Consider the following 18031-nt stretch of genomic DNA (forward strand, 5'->3'; position numbering starts at 1 on the left):
GGGGACGCTGGCAAGAAGACACAAAAATGGCAGTCGAGATATCAGTGGTCACTGTGCTCCTGGTCGTGCTGCTGCTGATAGTACTGATATGGTTTTCTGGTCGGAGACACAAATCTGTTCAGGCAGACCACAAAGGAAGCAGGTCTACAGGTAAGTTGGTTGTCTTTATATGTATATTTGAGCATCCTGGTTGTGCGATCAATTGTTTTAATTTCCCGAAAATACAAAATGATTTTCTTGACACATTGAAGAACCACCAAGCTTAGCGCTCATTCTTTCTCAGGCTTACCTTTTGTCTCTCTTCACTCCTTCATCCGGAAGCTGAATCCGGACCTCTGAAGTACCTCCATCGGTTCTTTCCCCGCTCCTCGTCCCTTTCCCTCCCAGGTCCTCCGGGCCTCTTCCTCATCGGCAATATGAAGGAGCTGATGCACGACCATCTGCCGATTCACCTCACCAGTCTGGCACAGCGATACGGATCCATCTACCGCCTGAAATGTGGAAACACAAGTAATCAGCGCATTTTGGATTTATGGATTTTGCACAATTTATATATCACATGCTGACTCAAAAGCTCATCGTTTAAAAGATTGTTTTGGTAGATAGTACAAATCCCTGTTGTGTGTTTTTTTTCAGCCCTGGTGGTACTTAATAGTAGTGAAGTCATAAGAGAAGCACTGGTGAAAAAATGGTCAGATTTTGCAGGGAGACCAGTTTCATACACAGGTAAAAACTTATTTTGCAATAATAGTATGCATCATTTTTGTATTATCGTTTGTGTGTATTACCTCTGCTGACTTGGATCAGGTGATATTGTGTCTGGGGGAGGGCACACCATCTCTCTGGGGGACTACAATGAAGAGTGGAGGGCCCATCGGCGTCTTGTCCACAATGCTTTGCAGCGTTGCTGTCAGCAGTCATTGCACAGTGTGATCGAGAGACAGGCACTGCATCTGAGAGAGGTACGGAGCACAAGATGGACAAATTGTACACACTGGTGAATAATATACTGTCTTATCTGGAACACAGTGACCTGACAGCAGAGAAACCACCTGGTGGGGTGTTTCCAGACTGGTCACATAAAAAGATGAATCATGGTCCGCTCACGGTTTAGGTTTTGATGGACTATCAAGGCGGTGCTGTTGACCTCTCAGAAGATTTCACAGTGGCAGCCAGTAATGTCATCACAACTCTGGCTTTTGGAAAAGAAGTGAGTATCTTTCTTTTTCTCTACCTGAGTGTCAAAGATGGATTCCAAAATGAGGATTTTGATTGATGAAGTAATGAAGTAAATATACTTCATTACTGTACTTAAGTAGAATTTCCAGGTATCTGTACTTTATCTACTTTATCAGACAACTTTTTACTTTTACTCCCTACATTTTAAAACAAATATATGTACCTTCTACTCCTTACATTTTTTATGCATTTGAGGGGAACTCAAAATCATCATAGGCAACATCACTGCTTATGTTGCTCTTAGAAGCTTGCATTACATATGTGGATTCGGTACTATTATGTTCCTGAACAGTGCATTTCACTGGTAGGATATGTGAAGCTACAAATCTCTGTGTTTTCTAGTATGATAAGAGTTCTTCGGCGCTGCAGCAGTTACACAGCTGTCTGAATGAGATTGTGGGTCTGTGGGGCTCCTCCTGGATTTCTTCTCTGGACTCCTTTCCACTGCTCAGGGTCAGTGAACTTTCACTACCATAGATCGCATGACAAACTATCTAGACATCTTTTGAATGAGACTTCACACTTTGTAATCTGTTTTCTCAAAGAAATTACCCAATCCTGTGTTTGCACGTCTCCTGAAAGAGGTGGCCAAGAGAGATGAAATTATAAGAGAACATATCAACGACTACAAGGTTAGTGAACACAGAATTGCCAAAGAATTAAAAGGTTGAAAACATATATATAGAGGTCACACTACGCCAAACTGCTCAGGTCACAGGTTTAAAAAAACAAAACAAAAACGGGTTTAATGAGAGCGACGCCTAACCAGTTAGACAACAGACAAAACTAGAAGTCATGTTATCCACTAAATCCTAATATGAGAACAGCTTAATAGTCTGCTGGGATATGTTATTATAGAGCCAAAGACAGAGCGAGTATGAAATGATGATCTCAAATAAATCCAAATTCTTCTTTCTTTGTGAATGCATCCTGAAAATGGATGAATAACTGTGTTTTCATCCTGCTCTGTTGTTCAGTCACAGGACAAAAAAAATGAGGATGTCATCACAGGATTCCTCCTTCAGGGCCTTGACAAGCACCGCAACACACATGGGGTGGTAAGTACACAGGACCGTTCATATCAGGGGAGTCAATCTGATTTCCTTCAAGACTAGAAGTGGAATTATAATTTTAGTATTCTGTAAAATATCACTTTAAATGACAGGTCTTCACGTCCACAGCTCCTGACTGATGTCCACGTTCACATGGCCACTGTGGACCTTCTCATCGGGGGAACAGAGACCACTGCAGCCTGGCTGAACTGGACCGTGGCCTTCCTCTTGCACAGACCAGAGGCAGGGGACGACATGGTCAAAATAACCACACACTTTCACACCCTGACGTTGATCTGAGTGTCTCTCGTCCTTTAATCTTCAGGTGCAGACCAAAGTGTATGAGGAGTTGTGCACAGTGCTAGAGGGACGATACCCCCAGTACAGTGACCGACACAGACTTCCTGTCCTGTGCTCTCTGATCAACGAGGTGCTCAGACTCCGGCCGGTCGCCCCGCTGGCGGTGCCACACCGAGCCATCAGGGACAGCAGGTCAGCTGGATGGCAATATACAGTGATAATGAAGGAGTTAGAAGATGAGTGGCAAACTACCATTGACCAGTTATTGTTAAGCAGGCATTGGTACTGGTAGTGACTAGTTTACAAAGCACAGATCTATGTTTCTCCTGTATTTCACTCGTGATGTTGACTCCCCACATGTGTAGTATCGCAGGTCACTTCATCCCCAAGAACACAGTCATCATTCCTAATCTTTTCGGAGCTCACCATGACCCTGCAGTTTGGTCCGACCCATACAGCTTCAGACCAGGTGCTGCTCTAATCGGGAGGTGCAGTGCACATTCCTGTCACTTGGCTCAGCAGATCTCAAATAAAAGTAGCGATGCCCTTTCTCTTTCAGAGCGCTTTCTGGAAGGAGGAGGGGGAGACTCCACGCGAGCCCTGATCCCTTTCGGAGGGGGAGCACGGCTCTGCCTCGGGGAGTCCGTCGCCAAAATGGAGCTCTTTCTGTTCACTGCCTACTTGCTGAGGGATTTCCACTTCATCCCTCCTCAGAGCGAGACCTCTCTGCCCGACCTCAAAGGACTCGCTAGTGTTGTGCTCAAGGTCAAGTCCTACAGAGTTATAGCATGTCCGAGGCCCGTGACTAATCCTTGAACTACAAGGGGTTGTTGCGTAAACGTTGCACATTCATTCATTTTTCGTTTTCTTTTTACATGTAAAAATGATTACAGAACATTCATGTGTATGTTTATCATCAATACTTATTTTTATAGTTGGCTGTAGTATTGCATATCCAAATAAATTAGTGTGTTTATTGGTTCATAAGCCTGAATTTATTAAAATGATTTATTCAATCAACCCTAAATTACATGAAACCCAGGCCAGACCTGTATGGTGATTTATTCATATCTTGTATAAATGCAAAGCAAATTGCATTAACATGTGTACATAAAAATAATGACCCTCATTAATCACCAGTGGAGGGAATGCTCAGGTGAAGCTGCATCTTAATCCAAACCTGTGGTTTGTATAAGGTACTGTACACTGAAACTGGTCCATTACTAGTCATTTTACAAGAAGAATATATTTCACACACTCCAACAGCACCACCCGGTGGATAAACAGTGAACATGCAAGTGAAATAACTTCCCCTCACCCCTCATCACTGGGCTAGAAGAACTTATTGCAGATATGTTTACATTTGCAACATTAATAGAATCTGATGACAGATAGGAGATGATACTCGAGGGTACTGTTGTTTGCACACATGCCAGTTTTTACATAAAAAACTAAATGGACAGCAGACATGAAGCATTCATTCGTGTAGTGAAGATGGACATGGGCCTCGCGTGGGCAGGTCTTAAAACTAAAAATGTGTTGCAGCAATGTCATTTCCTGAACATGTGATTTGAGAAAACTTCTGCTGTCAGAAGAATTAGTAATACCAAGACAATCAGCAAGAAGACATCTGAGAGGAGAATGGTCTCCTTTTCATTATTACGATTCTGTCTTCTCTCTCTCACACAGGCTGCAGCTGGACATCAGTCACTTGGTAATTATATAAAAGAAAATGTTCTCTTTAAATCTGTTCTATATTTGTTTGGGGATGTGATTTAATAACTCCAGCTCTCTGAGCTTATTTAGAAAATGTCCAGGCACTGCATTGTAAATATTCTAGTTTCAAATAAAAGAAATTACACTGAATGCTTATGGGACAATCATCAAAACGTATAATTCAACATAATGTTATTATGTTTGAAAATCATCTGTGATAATGAACAGGGTTGGAAAGAGTACTTTTAATGGATGATGACAGTCATCTGCAAACTTCACAGTCCTCTTCATGTCGAGGTAAGCAGTCGGGGGTGTACTGCAGGTGAACAGGAGGGGGCTGAGCACTCAGCCCTGGGGTGCTCCGGTGTTCAAGACTAGAGTGGAGGAGGCGTGGCTGCCTGGGGTTCGTTTGTGATGAAGTATAATAACCAGAGCACAAAGTTTATCAATCATGGGGGAGATAGTGTTGAATGCTGAGCTGAAATCAACAAATAACAGGTGCTGTTATTTACATGTGTGAGGGCTGAGTGGAAGGCAGACGGCATCCTCGGTGGATCGGTTTGCTCTATAGATAAACATCCTGTATAGATATAATATTGGGTGGGGGAGTCGTGGCTGTAGGCTACTCACCTCTCTGAACACAGCCTCGTGCACCGCGAAGTCCTCCTGAATCTCCCCCAGGTCCAACTCCTCACAGCATTCATCCACTCCGGCTGGTGCGTTCAGGCTCCAGGGAGCCAGGGATGACGCATTTTTTGCAAGCCAACCCGAAAAATACTGTTCCGTGACAAACACACGTCTATGATATTCTACTGCGTTACACGTGTTATTCAACACACTTCACACCACTTTATTATTATTATTAGCATTCGCCAGGTAAAAGCTCACGTCAGGCTTTAAAAGAATTTACATGGTCGCGTGACTTCAACGTCATCACCACCGCTGAGTTTAACATCCAATTTGTAATTTGATGTAATTTGCGCACTTTTTTTTAATTTTTTTTATTGAATCTAATGGCTAGTAGTTCCGGCTGTGTATCATCGTTTCTCAAAGTTACCCAAAAAAGTGCCGATAGGGCCGAAGACCATTCAAGTTGCGACATGTACGGCGGCCGGGATGCCTATTACGATTTTTTTTTATTTTTTTTGTAATACTAATAAATAACTGATTATTAAAATCAGGCTACTCACCAGGCTTACACAAAAATACTTTGTTACAGTAACGAGAGTAAATGTATTGTTACATCATCCTTGCTTATGAATATGTTCATGATGGAGGGTCTCCAACCTCCCACACCTTTAGTTTCAGTTCTATTAGTGAACATTGCTCTGGCAAAGGTAAATAGGATTTTTGACAGAACCACCTCATCATTTGGATAATTAAATGTCTAATATGAAATTGTGTTCTCCAACAGATGACCTGGTTCTATTCGCCCTGCTAGGAGATGATATCACTTTGCCATGTGGCATCCCCTCTATTAAATCCTGCTCCTCTGTTAGCTGGAACGTGGCGGGACAGTTCCAGTCCTTGGTGAAGGCTGGAAGGGTCACAGCCCCGAGTCTGAACCCCCCCAGGCTCGGCCTGTTGAGGGACTGCTCTCTGCAGATTCATCGCCTGGTCTTCGATGATGCACGGCTTTACACTTGTCATAGTGGCACGCTCAGTTCAAGTGTTTCACTTCAGACTCTTCAAGGTGAGTGACTCAAACGTGGATTTATAAAGAGATCCATTCTTGAATATTTGAAAGGCTATATCACAATGTCACGTGACTCTCCCCCCCTCTCTCTCTATTAGTTATTGAGCACTCAACTCCTGCAGAGGGCACAATAGAGCTTCAGTGTTTCGTCAATATATTTCAAGGACTTGCCCCCCCTTGTAACAACAAGGGGTTACATATCAAGTGGACCACTGAAAACAACACGCCATTAAAGGGGGACAGATTTCATTTTAAAAATCCTTCTGATTGCTTCTCAAAACTGATCATCACTAAAAACCTGACAGACCACCACAGAAAATGGAAATGCCAGCTGACTCAGAATGACACAGTTAAAGCCACCACCAGTTATACGACAACACTGAAAGGTACCCAACTCCACTTTGGCATACTCCAGATGAACAATGTGGGTTTGACAGACTGTAACCGCTGCTCCCTTTCCCTCAGATGGCCTAGAGGAAGTGTTCGCTGCAGTGGGTGAGTCAGTGTCACTCTCTTGTGGCGACGCTTCCTCTCTCGGTGTGAGTGGCGGTGTGAAGTGGGCGGTGGGTGAAAGGACGCTGACAGATGATGTCTCACCCACTGAGGGCCTCACAGATGCTTTCCACGTGGATAAAGACTCATCGCTGGTCATTGGCAAAGTGAGTGCTCGGCATGCCGGGGACTACCAGTGTTCAGGGTCCACCGGTCAGCAAGCGGTGTTTAACAAAATCCGGCTGCACACCGTCGATGGTGAGCGTCCATACAAGTACCAGAATGAAGCATGAATGATGCTGTACTCACGCTGCCTTACTGCCATTAAAACGTTCCCTCTCATGTTCGTCCTTACAGTGACTTCAGAGATTGGGCCAGGAGGAGATAATCTCACTCTGACTTGTGTGCTCACTTGCACTAAAGGATGCAGAAGTAACTTCAACCTAACTTGGTCTGGAGGTGGAGAAAACAGCTGGCAGAGTGGTTTAATGACTGACAATAACACTCTCATGAAGAGGCTGTTTCTCCCAGTTCTGTCATCGGATGAATTAACTTGCTTTGCACACAGAGAGGGTGATGTGATGGCAGCAAAGACATGGAAGACGTGGCATGCTGTGAACCGTAAGTATGCATCGCGCTATCGTTGCCTTTTCTCCTAAATAAAACCCTAGAGGGAAGACGATAACTATCGCTGTTCACAGCTCTGCAGACACCTGCATGGGTGGCCCTGCCTCTAGCCCTCCTGGTATGTGTCACTGCTGGAGGACTCTACATGCACATGAAGAGGAAGCACAACAGGGATGCAGGTATGAATGTGGCTAAGGAGCTTTTAAGGAGGGTTTTGCAGGCTTGATGAAAATATGTGGATGGCTGATGTTTCCATGCCTTTCTGTTTGTAGGCAATGAACAGTCGAGTATTGGGATGGTAAGAGACAAAACATAATTGTGCTGAAATGAGGGTTTATATTTTGTCAAGTTCTATACATCCCAATGTAATAACGCCAGTATTTCTCTTCGCAGCATGTTTACGAGGACATCCAGGATGCACGTATTGAGGAACCAGACCAGGGAAGACAGAACAAAAGCGTCACGACCACTGATAGTTTCTATGATTTGTTACAGGCTGTAAACTAGAGCTAAATCAAAGCGTTTACAAAGTGTGATTTCAACCATCAAAACACTAAAAATATGTTTTCCAAAGCCTGTTTTAAAAGACAGGTGGATCCGTGTTTACGAGTCTTTCCTCATGATCATTCATCGTCTTACAGATATTTATTCAAATTCAAGAAGATATTTTAATGAATTATTACACAGTTAACAGGATTCCATTTCATTTGAAACAATGTTGATTAGATATATGAACACAATCATGGTAATAAGGAAGAATCTTTGCAACAATCTCAGTAAAAATGGGAGCTAGTATTTTCCATGGTGCTCCATATACAGTAAGTCTCAGGTAGTCTTGATTTTGTGCCATACAAAAACTTTACAGGTGAATAGATGTTACATGTTTCGACATGGTTTGACATTACAGACTTGAGTTTTTGAGGAAAGTCTTCTTTTTTTGAGCAGACGGAAGATTACTAATACTGGACTGCAATGAAGGAGAGTTATTGTTATTTAGTTATTTTGATATGATGAGGATTAAAGTGCAATATGACTATAATATTAGTTGTGTGTGTGACAGTACTTACAAGTGCACAGGCTTTCATCTGGCATGTGGTACAGTGGACAATCTGGGACATAAAGTGAAGACGTTGTCTGTGAAGTGGCAGAGGAAGCGGGAGAGGTCACAGTGTGCTGCTCACCTGCTGAGGGGGAAAGGTCCAAAGCCTCATACACCTCCAAATTGATACCTGATGACCAACAAGAGGACACAAAGCTGGGATAACACTTCACAATGCAGCACTGCTCATCAAGATCAATGAAATAGCGGCTCGGACCTGCTGTGTGCTTCTGGGTTTGTGTGCGACGCCTCCGGTAAACGATTAGTCCTGTCAATGCAGCTATAACCACAATCCCCACAAGGACTGAAGCCACAACAACAGCAACAAATGCTCCGCTGCTCCACTTCTTGGTTATCAGCCCTGGGGAGTCCAGGAAGCAAGTCTCAACTATCACAACGCCGCTCTCAACAGGAAATGACTGATGCAATTGATTTAAATTGAAAAGAAATGTGTATCAATACCTGGAACGGCCGTGGTGGTCACAACATTTTCCACTTTATAAAAAGGAAATAGAAATGGTACATAGGAGTTATGCATATTTCCATTTGTTGTCAGTGATAATCGTTTTAAAATCTTACCTTGGACCAACAGGTTAAGGTCAAAGCAGCGCTGAGTTAGTCCAAGCCTGTACGCACATCTGTACCAACCGCTGTCGCTGTATTTCACAGACTGGATGGCTAATGTTGACCCGTTCATGTCAGCTCTTTCAGAGTTGACAGATACAGGGTTGCCTACTTTCAGCATTGCCCAGGAGATATTTTGGGGGCCTTGTTGTCCTGATGTCACGTCCACGGGACACTTCAGCTCAACGGGTGTGCTGGGCGCTGCCTTCACTGCTTGAAGGGCTTTGCATTCTGAAAGAGGGGAGATTTCGTGTTAGACATGAGCGGACATTCTTTGTAAAAGAGTTCAAATAAGGAGAGTATATTGTGTAATCTTACCTCTTACTTTTAAAGATATGTTTTTGACAAGAATACAGTCCCAGCCTTGCCAGATTTCACACCCGAACAATCCCTCATCAGATGCTTGTGATTTTGTCAGAAGAAGAGACTTTCGTCCATTTTCATCAGCTTCCCATTTGACACGTGGAGCATCCTGGAATTTGGATGTTTTTGGCCAGGCAAGCAAAACCTTCATCTGACTGGCTTTTGCGGCATATTTAATCAATCTGACTCTGTAGCAGCTCTTCGGATCCATCACACGTGAATCAAAACAAGGGAGAGCTACATCTTCTTCTTTAGAAGCAAAGACAGTCTCAGTAACTGGTGCGATGTCTTTAAAATGATAAGAGATAAAGATTAGAAACTGTTCAAGAATAAGACCCAGATGGTGCATATAGGATTTAGCCACCAAAGCATTCAGTGTCAGAGCTGTAAGGCAGATCATTCAAGATTTCACAATAAATGGCAGATATTAACATCATTATTTTAGTTAGTTTCATATATATGGCCCAGTGACCTACTCACCTCTGCACTCTGATATAACTATTAACAGAATTAATAGCAGGAGATACAATTGTGCCATTTTCTGAGGGATGCAGGCAAGTGGAGTGACAAATTATTATGCTCTTCTGGACTTTTTTTTTGGTCTACGCCTTTTCTCAGTTCTCCAAGTCACACAGGAGCGTCAACATGAAACTACCTGCCCAGCCAAACTTCACTATTTGTTCTGCTTACCTACGTGACCAACGAAGCCACCGTGTGGTGGGAACAAGGCATTACACCAAAATGACAGTGACTTCAATTTGAGTGGGAAAAGTTAAAGAGCAGCATTTGCTCCTCCCTAAACCTCATCACCGAGGTGCCCTTGTGCAAGGCATTCCATCACCAGTGGCTGACATACAGGCTGCGGTGTGGACGCGTTTGTGAATGCGACATTTAGAGAGGATAACATTTTATTCAAACATGCCTCATGAGCAGATTATTTATGCAGAGTAGTGCTCTCTGTTTCCAAATAGTTCTCCTTGTTGCATTTCTCTTCCTTCCTTAATTTATTTATTTTTAAACTGGTGGAGTGATGCATGCTTTCCCACATAGTCTGTATCAGAGTTTAGAAATTACACAGCAGTTGTCCTGCAAACTTATCTTACTATGCACAACAAAAATGCAGTTTTTGATTGTGAATATACTGTGTGCTCAGTTGACCTGTGTTTTACTGCAGTATTAAATACTACAGAGGAACCTCGCTAAAGTTGACTGAAACTGTAACTTCCTCTTGGTGCTTTATTTAGAGAAACGCCATCAACACTTTCCACACATTCAGTGTTCACAGGCTCTCAGCACTGTGAAAAGAAATGGACAATTCTGCTCAAGGTAGGTTTGCCTTTTTTATTCCTGCAAAGCCTGCCTGTCATATGACTATCTTTATATTTCGCTGTATATTATTTCACAGGAGGAAAAGCATATGGCTTTCTCAAGTCTCAGCAGGAAGAAAGACTGAACTCTATCAATGAGGTGAGTTGAAGCATTACGTTCCGATAGAGGTAATTGGATTTTGGAATGATTTTTGCAGAAATATGAGACCTGCCTGATCCAATAATATGTCTGAATGATATTTAATTATCACTCCCCTAGACTTTTCTCTCAGATCCTCAATATGCAGAAGAGGAAGACCTAAGTTCAAAGCTTGAAATGTTTAAAAGTGAGTATTCAAGGGCTACCAATCACTTCTCAATGAGTTGTTTTATTAGTCTTTCATACATTTCAGAATGACATTTGCTTTTATTACAGAGAAATACATGGAATTTGATCTTAACGACAAAGGAGAAATTGGTAAATATTGCACTGGTCTTATTATATGTATAAAATATAATATATATAGTATCTTAAGATATAGTTTGCAACTGTTGCTTTCCAAAGTGATTCAAAAATATCTACCCATCTATATATCTATATATAAAGTAATCTTTTACTTATTTGCTTTCTTTGAACTATCAACTTTATAGATTTAATGGGGTTAAAACGAATGCTGGAAAAACTTGGATTGGCCAAGACTCACTTAGAGCTGAAAAAGATGATGTCAGAGGTCGTCGGAGGGACATCGAAAGACACTATGAGCTACAACGACTTCCTGAGTATGATGCTGGGGAAAAGAAATGCAATTCTAAAACTGTGAGTAAATGCATTCAGAGAATATAGGTAAAGACCCAAAGTTGGATCACAAGAGCATGAGGGTTAATGGGAAACAAATGTTCCTGTATTTATGAAAAAATACGGAATATATATATCCTGAAAGAAGATGTCTGTTCATTGTCGTAAGTTGACTTGGTTAATTGTTTGTATAGCAGCTGACATGTCATGTCCTTCATTTAAGGATCTTGATGTTTGAAGGCATGGGAAAGGAGCAGGAGCACAAAGACGACGCACCACCTCGTCGCAAAACCTTTGCAGACCTGCCCTGAAGGAGCTCTCCATTCCAGCAGAGATTACTTTTTTTCATTCTGAATGTTTTGAAATCCAAGCATATTGAATTTGCATTAAATATATGTGCAATCTACCTAAACTCTTCAAGTAGATTATTAGGCCAAGACTCTGTGACTACACAAGGTAGAGGCCATTATTTTAAGCATTGATTCATTGGTACCATTGTTTTGTTGGAAATGCATTAAAAATGTCAATGTAAATACAGTTGGGTATTGTTCCCCTTCTTAAGATTCGTTCTACACCAGTATACACGTCCTTCGCCTGCATCTTGTGAGAACATGCGTCACGAGGAACTTTATTTTGAAAACTAACCGGAAAACGTATTTGTCATCCAGGGAGCGAGGATAACTAGCTAAGCTTGTCCCGTTGATGTGCTAACTAATATAAAAAGAAGGGTGAGTGAGTGTCCGTAAACAGTCATACACACACACGCAGGGGACAGTAACTCTAACGTTTCATACATTTTTCTGTTAGAATTATCAATTTACACACGTATCTGTCTGTAGGCTACTATAGGTGTTAACGCTAACGGTGCTAGCAAGCAAGCTAATGTTAGCGGCAGCTTTGACACGCAACTCGAAGTAAATCAAGATATACAATAAAATCATTATTTGGTCCGCGAGACAACAGACCCCGTTCCTGTGAAGTGTGGTGGTGGGAAAGGTTAGATGTGTGTGTTTGTAAAGTTTGCACCTTTATATACGAGCTGCAGGTTTATGTGAGCGGTTAGCCACACAGTGAGGACGTTAAATGATTGTTGGTCCACTGCAGCTGTGGTTTGGTTTGTCAGGAGGATGAGCAGCTCGGAGGAGGTGTCCTGGATATCCTGGTTTTGTGGACTCAGAGGGAATGAGTTCTTCTGTGAGGTTAGTCCCCCAGATTATTCTTAAACTAGGACTTTACGATTAAAAACCTCGATTTGATTTCACCATTTGCATCTGACAGAATAACAAGAGGTTCCCCATCGTCCAGCCCTGAGGTGGGACTGGACAGTAATTTCATCTGGTCATCATATATCGAGATATTTCAATACATAATCAAGTCGTCTAAATGTATCAAAGTCTTACTATTTTTAGCAAAAGGTTTTAAATTAAATGAGAAAATAAAGTATACAAAAAACGTGGTTATTTCATATGGACTATTAATTGAATAAACACAAAACATGCTATATCGTGATGTGTATTTTTATCATATATTGTTAAGATATAACAATATATTTTGGCCGTATCGCCCAGCTGAAATGGAAGTTTGTGCCTTTCAGACTTTTTACCTCATACTGAAGCATAAAGTCTAACTTTACCAGAACGAACAGCAGCTTCTTGCCCCAGGCTGTTAGTCAATACAATCACACATATATACATTTGTATTGTATATGATTGTATACGGCACATATGTTCTATATACTATTATTTAAAACATATTTTATTGCAATCAGTTTTTATATTGCGCCCATTGACTTTCAATGGTTTTAGTATTTTCCAATCCATTTTCCATTTTCTGGTCCAGAAGAAACACTTTAATCTCAATTGTTATTTTATGGTCGCCATTACAAATAAATAAATACATTTGGCCTGCTCTGTCTGTGTAACAGTACATCTCACCCCTTTTTTTAGCTCTTAACTCCTACAGACGGCAACTGAGTTTCACACATCTGGTATCATAAGTATGCAAGACTTCTTTTTAAGTGGAGCATGAAAGCACTGTGATATCAGTATCATGTCTAGCTGGGAAAATGACTGAAAGCCTCCACACAACGCACTTAAAAAAAGACATGTATTTTAAGTTCTAATTTTGTTTCCTTTGCTTTGTGATGAGGGGTGTAATTTAAATCTGCTACACAATGTTCAACAATTCCCTACTACAGCCACTTACCCTCTACTCTGCTGCAAATCTGAAGCACATGGGTCCCTCACGCTAAATAAAGTACATTAAGGAGACAAGCAAGGACAAGCATTTAAAATAAAAAATACTAGGAATTGCATGGTCAATGTGTAATACGCTGGTGTGTCTGATAGGGTTAGCACTCACACATCCAATTCTAAATGTAGCTCCCTGCTTTCATCACCTGCAGCATCTAAATAATCTTGTTAAGCTCTTGCATAATGCTTCCTTATCAGTGTGCCTTAGTCAAGTGCTGTTGGTCGCAACAGTAATTAATGCCATTAATGTGTATTCACAGTCTCCAATCGTGTGTTACAGGTCGATGAAGACTACATACAGGACAAGTTTAACCTGACTGGTTTGAATGAGCAGGTGCCTCACTACCGCCAGGCTCTGGACATGATTCTTGACCTGGAGCCAGGTGAGAATATCACGGAAGTAACGGTTTACCACATGATATTAAATAAAGCGTCAACTCTCCAACTGCCTCAATCACTCTTAATTTGACAGATGAGGAACTTGAAGATAACCCCAATCAGAGTGACCTGATAGAGCAGGCAGCAGAAATGCTCTACGGGCTCATACATGCACGTTACATCCTCACCAACAGAGGCATTGCACAGATGGTACGCGGCTATTACTTAATGACTTCAAATTCTTGCACGTTTCATGATGTGAATCAACGGTGATTTCTAAATGTGTTCTTCTCCATAGTTGGAAAAGTATCAACAAGGGGATTTTGGCTATTGCCCCAGAGTCTATTGTGAGAATCAGCCAATGCTTCCTATTGGTAAGTCCCCCCCCCATTCACATTAAACAACTTCTGCTTTGCCTATGCTATTTGGCTTTAGTCGGTGGCTATGAAGACACACTCTGCCATCTCTCGCCTGATGCAGGTTTGTCAGACATCCCCGGAGAAGCCATGGTGAAGCTTTATTGCCCAAAGTGCATGGATGTTTACACCCCCAAATCCTCCAGACACCACCACACAGACGGAGCTTACTTCGGGACAGGGTTCCCCCACATGCTGTTCATGGTGCACCCAGAGTATCGTCCGAAGCGACCAGCCAACCAGTTTGTGCCAAGGTGTGTTTGATCGGACTCTAGTATTAGGCTCTACCATGCTTTTATAGGCGTGTTTAAGTCATTGGTGCCCAGAAAATGGATTTCCCCCTGGATCTCAGTAAGGCGTTGACAGTTTTGGTATCCTATTGTCACCTGTATCAAAATATTTCATACAATACTCAGCACTTGACCTCTTAGGTCAAAAAGAAATGTCCTTCTGTCCAGGAAGTGCTTAATGTTTGTGTTTCTTTTCTTAGGCTATATGGTTTCAAGATTCACCCAATGGCTTATCAACTCCAACTTCAGGCTGCGTCAAGTTTTAAGAGCCCAGTCAAGACAATCCGCTAGAGCGCTGCTTTGACGAACACGGTGGACCGACGGACTTTGTTGTTTACTACTTGTTTGAAGGAATGGATTACATTTCCCGATGAATGCCTGGACAGTTTCCAAACTCAACTAGACTATTTCAGATTCAGACATGTCCTTTCATTTAGTGACACACTGTTACTGTTGAGCAGCATCATTGTTCTGTATTAATTATGTCAATCCATTTTTGCACATTTTAGGGTAATTTCGTCCGAAACCGTTTGATAATGAAGGCTACAGTGTGTTTCGTGGCTCGATTGAATGTAACAGAAAACCTTGCCACCAGTCTGACAGGTTTGCCTTATCAGTGAAACAGTCAGTCCGTACTTCTGAAAGATAACATTAAACCACATCAAATCATAATAACTTGTGCTGCAGGACAGATTTCGAAGTGTGCATAATACTTTATACCATTACAATTGAAGGATTTTATTTGAAAATGTGTATAACTGTAATCTGTTGCCATTTCTGAGTATATATATCAATGTAGGGGTAGAAAGTAATAATTACTTAAAAATGGACCTATGCTTGATTTCAATTTTATTATTGCACTGTTCAGTTTCCTTGAAATTCAGAGGCTGTGTATTTACTTCATTGTTTAGGCAACTGTACCAAGTTTTTCCTGATAATCCTGTATTTGTAATTTCATCATGTTTACATTATTATGGAATATTACAATTTTGACAGATGTGAATATTTTCCTCAGATGAGTTTGGTGTTGATTGAACATGCAGCAACATCTACTGTGGAGTAAGTGAATGGCATTAAATATTTATTTCCTACCAAGATCCTTTCACACCTTTAGAAATGATATGCTTCACACAGACAGCCCAATAAAATGCAAAATAATGCACATTTTATTTTTTTCATAAAAAGACAGGGATAAGTCACAAAGCAACAATATTTTCCATTGTCTAAAAACTATTTTCCTTTTGTGAAATTCTACATTTTCTTCCAGGAGAGGTTTCTGTTGTTTATGCAGCTACAATACCAATGGCGTCTTTTTGGGTTAGAAAAAAGTTTGCTAACAAACATGCTATCTAAAAAGGGGTATTATATGTTTTTAAGCATTCTCTCCTCTATGGAAAAGCACAAGAAACAGCAAGTGAGAGAGCGATCTACTCGGACTATGTGGTAAAAAGGCTTTACAAACTTGGTTGATAGTTAATGCAATATTAAACATTGTGACATCTCTAGTGGAAGCCTGGAAATCAGCTTGTTTTGAAACATTGCAGTACATCAAATCACACGAGATAGTTCCTACTTTACAAATAAATTACTGTATAGTAGAACATGTAAAAAAGACAACTTGTGCTCCTATGAGAGAAAAGCCACGTATACCCGGACAGCTGCCTTCACCTTTTACACGCAGGTTACTGTGACAGACGAGCTTCGTATTTATGGACCTCACCGGGTTGAACATAAATGTACATTTAAAGTAGGGATGGATATACAGATATGGACATTCCTCATACAATCATATGGAGGTCTGTAGTCTTACAAAGAATATCGAAACCTGAGATAAACAGACCAAAGCTTGTAAAACTTTTCTTCGCGACCAAATATATTCAAAGCAATTACGACCTCTATGCTACTGAACAAAACACAAGACTGAAGGAAGCACCCCATTGTTGTGTGGAAGTTGTGAAAGGTTTGATGCACCTGATGGACTAACGAGAGGAAATTATTAAGAATGATTCAGTCTCAGGTAAGCGGCTCTTAAGTAGAGATCGCAAAATTAAGGAAACAGCACAATGGTAACCTACAATTTAATTAGTAGATGGATGAATAACTTAAAACCTCAAATTTGTACAAATACTATAAAAGCATTATTTCTATAAAATAGAGAAATATTTCAAAATAGATCCATTTCAAATTCAAACTTTACAATAATGTGTAGGCTGCTGGTTCTTGGCTGGTTAGGGAAGAAAAGATGTTTAGGTTTTATGTTTTTGTACCTGAGCAGTGAACTAAGCCAAACAACTGTCCAAATTTGAGCAGAATATCTTTGTCCACATATCAATGTGAGGTATGTCATTTCATTGAAAAAAAAAGTCTCTCCTGAATTAAATAGACAAGTAAACAACAAGAAAAATAATTCCCTGGAATGTAGTCTCCAAGGGAATAAATGCTGATGATGGTGTCTAAACTATGGAAACAGTGCATTTGTATAAAATCCAAAAAGTAAAACCCACTAGGGAAATAAAAGCATTTAAAAGCAAACGTAACTGAGATCACTCAACTGAAAAAGCTGTTTTTTAACCAATAAAAGTGTGTTCACTACGCTTTAACACCTGGATGAGGTAAGCGTTGGATCAAATTCGAGCACTGTGCAGCCCTCTACTTACAAAAACAGGTGAAAAAAAGAGAGATCTACTACAATTTATCTACTCAGTTATCCATATTAGGTGAAGATAGTGAATATTGAATACGTGTGCACAGATAGAGCTGGTCAATGTGTGTCAGAGGTGGAGAGGAAATGCAGGTGGTGATTCAGTTACAATGCTGATGCTCCGCTGCTTTTCTCCTGCAAGACAGACATCATGTGCACTTGTATTAGTCTTAATATGAATAGTAAAGTCAAAAATAGTCTTCACTAGATGATACTTCGTGAAAATTGGACACAACCAGGCAAGCTGTTCCTCCCTATTGTCTTTATGCTATGCTAAGCTAAGCTACTCTTGGCTGTAGCTCCTTTTATTTAAACTAGTCCTTCAATATTCTGCCCATCACTGTTTTCTGTGCAGGATTGAGGATTTATTGTACCTTTTCTTGGTCAATGTCAGAGTCGGCCGTTATGACGATTCTCTTCTCAACACGACTCTCCAAAGATCCACTTTTCACTACCTGGTGGAGGGAAGACAGAAATATAGTTGAGAGACAAATCGAACCACATCAACAAAGAGCAAGAGAGTGCTGCTGACCTTTGAGATGTGAGTGGTAGTCGTGGTGATTGTGGTGCCACTGGTGGTCTCTGAGGTGATGGTCTTGGAGCTGGACACGGTTGTGTCGTCTTTGTCCTCGTCTGTCCCATCGACTGCCACCTGAGGGAAAAAAACAGGTGGACTGAGTAAT

At 41.1% G+C, this 18031-nt stretch overlaps 6 protein-coding genes across 18 annotated transcripts in view; 4 read left to right on the forward strand and 2 right to left on the reverse strand.

Moving 5' to 3' along the window:
• Window positions 1-26: 26 nt before the first annotated feature.
• Window positions 27-3407, forward strand: cyp21a2 (cytochrome P450, family 21, subfamily A, polypeptide 2; the record flags this gene model as incomplete). Its single annotated transcript, XM_084027419.1, has 12 exons — window positions 27-150; window positions 322-510; window positions 637-726; window positions 808-962; window positions 1115-1210; window positions 1582-1692; window positions 1785-1871; window positions 2217-2297; window positions 2421-2534; window positions 2617-2783; window positions 2957-3060; window positions 3151-3407. The coding sequence occupies 12 exons, from the start codon at window positions 27-29 to the stop codon at window positions 3405-3407; spliced, it is 1575 nt and encodes a 524-aa protein (XP_083883545.1).
• A 796-nt stretch (window positions 3408-4203) lies between these two features.
• LOC311024125 (uncharacterized protein) lies at window positions 4204-7637 on the forward strand. Its single transcript, XM_084026393.1, has 8 exons — window positions 4204-4305; window positions 5722-6000; window positions 6102-6389; window positions 6469-6753; window positions 6853-7116; window positions 7197-7301; window positions 7395-7420; window positions 7516-7637. The coding sequence occupies exons 1-8, from the start codon at window positions 4233-4235 to the stop codon at window positions 7627-7629; spliced, it is 1434 nt and encodes a 477-aa protein (XP_083882519.1). The 5' UTR covers window positions 4204-4232; the 3' UTR covers window positions 7630-7637.
• A 311-nt stretch (window positions 7638-7948) lies between these two features.
• LOC311024126 (uncharacterized protein) lies at window positions 7949-10052 on the reverse strand (the record flags this gene model as incomplete). 12 transcript variants are annotated; one of them, XR_014598275.1, is made up of 7 exons in its annotated part: window positions 9689-10052; window positions 9171-9496; window positions 8801-9076; window positions 8684-8716; window positions 8439-8582; window positions 8190-8351; window positions 7949-8089 (listed from the first exon to the last, which is right to left on the reverse strand). XR_014598275.1 is itself a non-coding variant. In XM_084026396.1 (7 exons), the coding sequence occupies exons 1-7, from the start codon at window positions 9744-9746 to the stop codon at window positions 8079-8081; spliced, it is 1005 nt and encodes a 334-aa protein (XP_083882522.1). In that variant the 5' UTR covers window positions 9747-10052. The 12 variants fall into 12 exon arrangements, 11 of the variants coding, with proteins under 11 accessions (XP_083882522.1, XP_083882530.1, XP_083882528.1 ...); XM_084026396.1 differs by having other exon boundaries at window positions 8190-8207; window positions 8304-8351; window positions 8684-9076; window positions 9164-9496; XM_084026404.1 differs by having other exon boundaries at window positions 8190-8231; window positions 8304-8351; window positions 8684-9076; window positions 9164-9496.
• Window positions 10053-10342: 290 nt separating this feature from the next.
• LOC311024482 (allograft inflammatory factor 1-like) lies at window positions 10343-11848 on the forward strand. Its single transcript, XM_084026903.1, has 6 exons — window positions 10343-10534; window positions 10614-10675; window positions 10796-10862; window positions 10952-10993; window positions 11167-11332; window positions 11535-11848. The coding sequence occupies exons 1-6, from the start codon at window positions 10516-10518 to the stop codon at window positions 11620-11622; spliced, it is 444 nt and encodes a 147-aa protein (XP_083883029.1). The 5' UTR covers window positions 10343-10515; the 3' UTR covers window positions 11623-11848.
• Window positions 11849-11964: 116 nt separating this feature from the next.
• On the forward strand, window positions 11965-16259 carry LOC311024938 (casein kinase II subunit beta). The gene is made up of 7 exons (XM_084027551.1): window positions 11965-12039; window positions 12435-12510; window positions 13844-13946; window positions 14036-14151; window positions 14240-14315; window positions 14422-14611; window positions 14848-16259. Exons 2-7 carry the CDS (start codon window positions 12439-12441, stop codon window positions 14936-14938), a joined length of 648 nt encoding a protein of 215 aa, XP_083883677.1. The 5' UTR covers window positions 11965-12039; window positions 12435-12438; the 3' UTR covers window positions 14939-16259.
• The window catches only part of LOC311024936 (uncharacterized protein), a 30646-nt gene continuing 28399 nt past the window's right edge, over window positions 15785-18031 (reverse strand). For both annotated transcript variants that reach the window (XM_084027549.1, XM_084027548.1), the window contains exons 32-34: window positions 17881-18000; window positions 17723-17803; window positions 15785-17483 (exon numbers count right to left, since the gene is read on the reverse strand). In XM_084027549.1, the coding sequence (XP_083883675.1) occupies window positions 17454-17483; window positions 17723-17803; window positions 17881-18000 (231 nt within the window). In that variant the 3' untranslated portion in view covers window positions 15785-17453. The remainder of the gene's footprint in view (window positions 17484-17722; window positions 17804-17880; window positions 18001-18031) is intronic.

The sequence above is a fragment of the Eutrigla gurnardus genome, assembly GCF_963514095.1.
Source record: "Eutrigla gurnardus genome assembly, chromosome: 14".
In the NCBI taxonomy this organism is placed as follows: Eukaryota; Metazoa; Chordata; class Actinopteri; order Perciformes; family Triglidae; genus Eutrigla; species Eutrigla gurnardus.

What these genes read in the sequence shown, in the direction of transcription:
- LOC311024125 (XM_084026393.1), top strand. Translation starts at nt 4,233, where the DNA reads ATGGTCTCCTTTTCATTATTACGATTCTGTCTTCTCTCTCTCACACAG. An exon ending in AGCTGGACATCAGTCACTTG is followed by an intron (nt 4,306 to 5,721) that starts GTAATTATATAA and finishes GTTCTCCAACAG; the next exon opens with ATGACCTGGTTCTATTCGCC. An exon ending in CCGGCTGCACACCGTCGATG is followed by an intron (nt 6,754 to 6,852) that starts GTGAGCGTCCAT and finishes TCGTCCTTACAG; the next exon opens with TGACTTCAGAGATTGGGCCA.
- LOC311024938 (XM_084027551.1), top strand. Translation starts at nt 12,439, where the DNA reads ATGAGCAGCTCGGAGGAGGTGTCCTGGATATCCTGGTTTTGTGGACTC. An exon ending in TCAGCCAATGCTTCCTATTG is followed by an intron (nt 14,316 to 14,421) that starts GTAAGTCCCCCC and finishes CGCCTGATGCAG; the next exon opens with GTTTGTCAGACATCCCCGGA. An exon ending in GCCAACCAGTTTGTGCCAAG is followed by an intron (nt 14,612 to 14,847) that starts GTGTGTTTGATC and finishes TTCTTTTCTTAG; the next exon opens with GCTATATGGTTTCAAGATTC.
- LOC311024482 (XM_084026903.1), top strand. An exon ending in AAAGCTTGAAATGTTTAAAA is followed by an intron (nt 10,863 to 10,951) that starts GTGAGTATTCAA and finishes CTTTTATTACAG; the next exon opens with AGAAATACATGGAATTTGAT. An exon ending in TAACGACAAAGGAGAAATTG is followed by an intron (nt 10,994 to 11,166) that starts GTAAATATTGCA and finishes TCAACTTTATAG; the next exon opens with ATTTAATGGGGTTAAAACGA.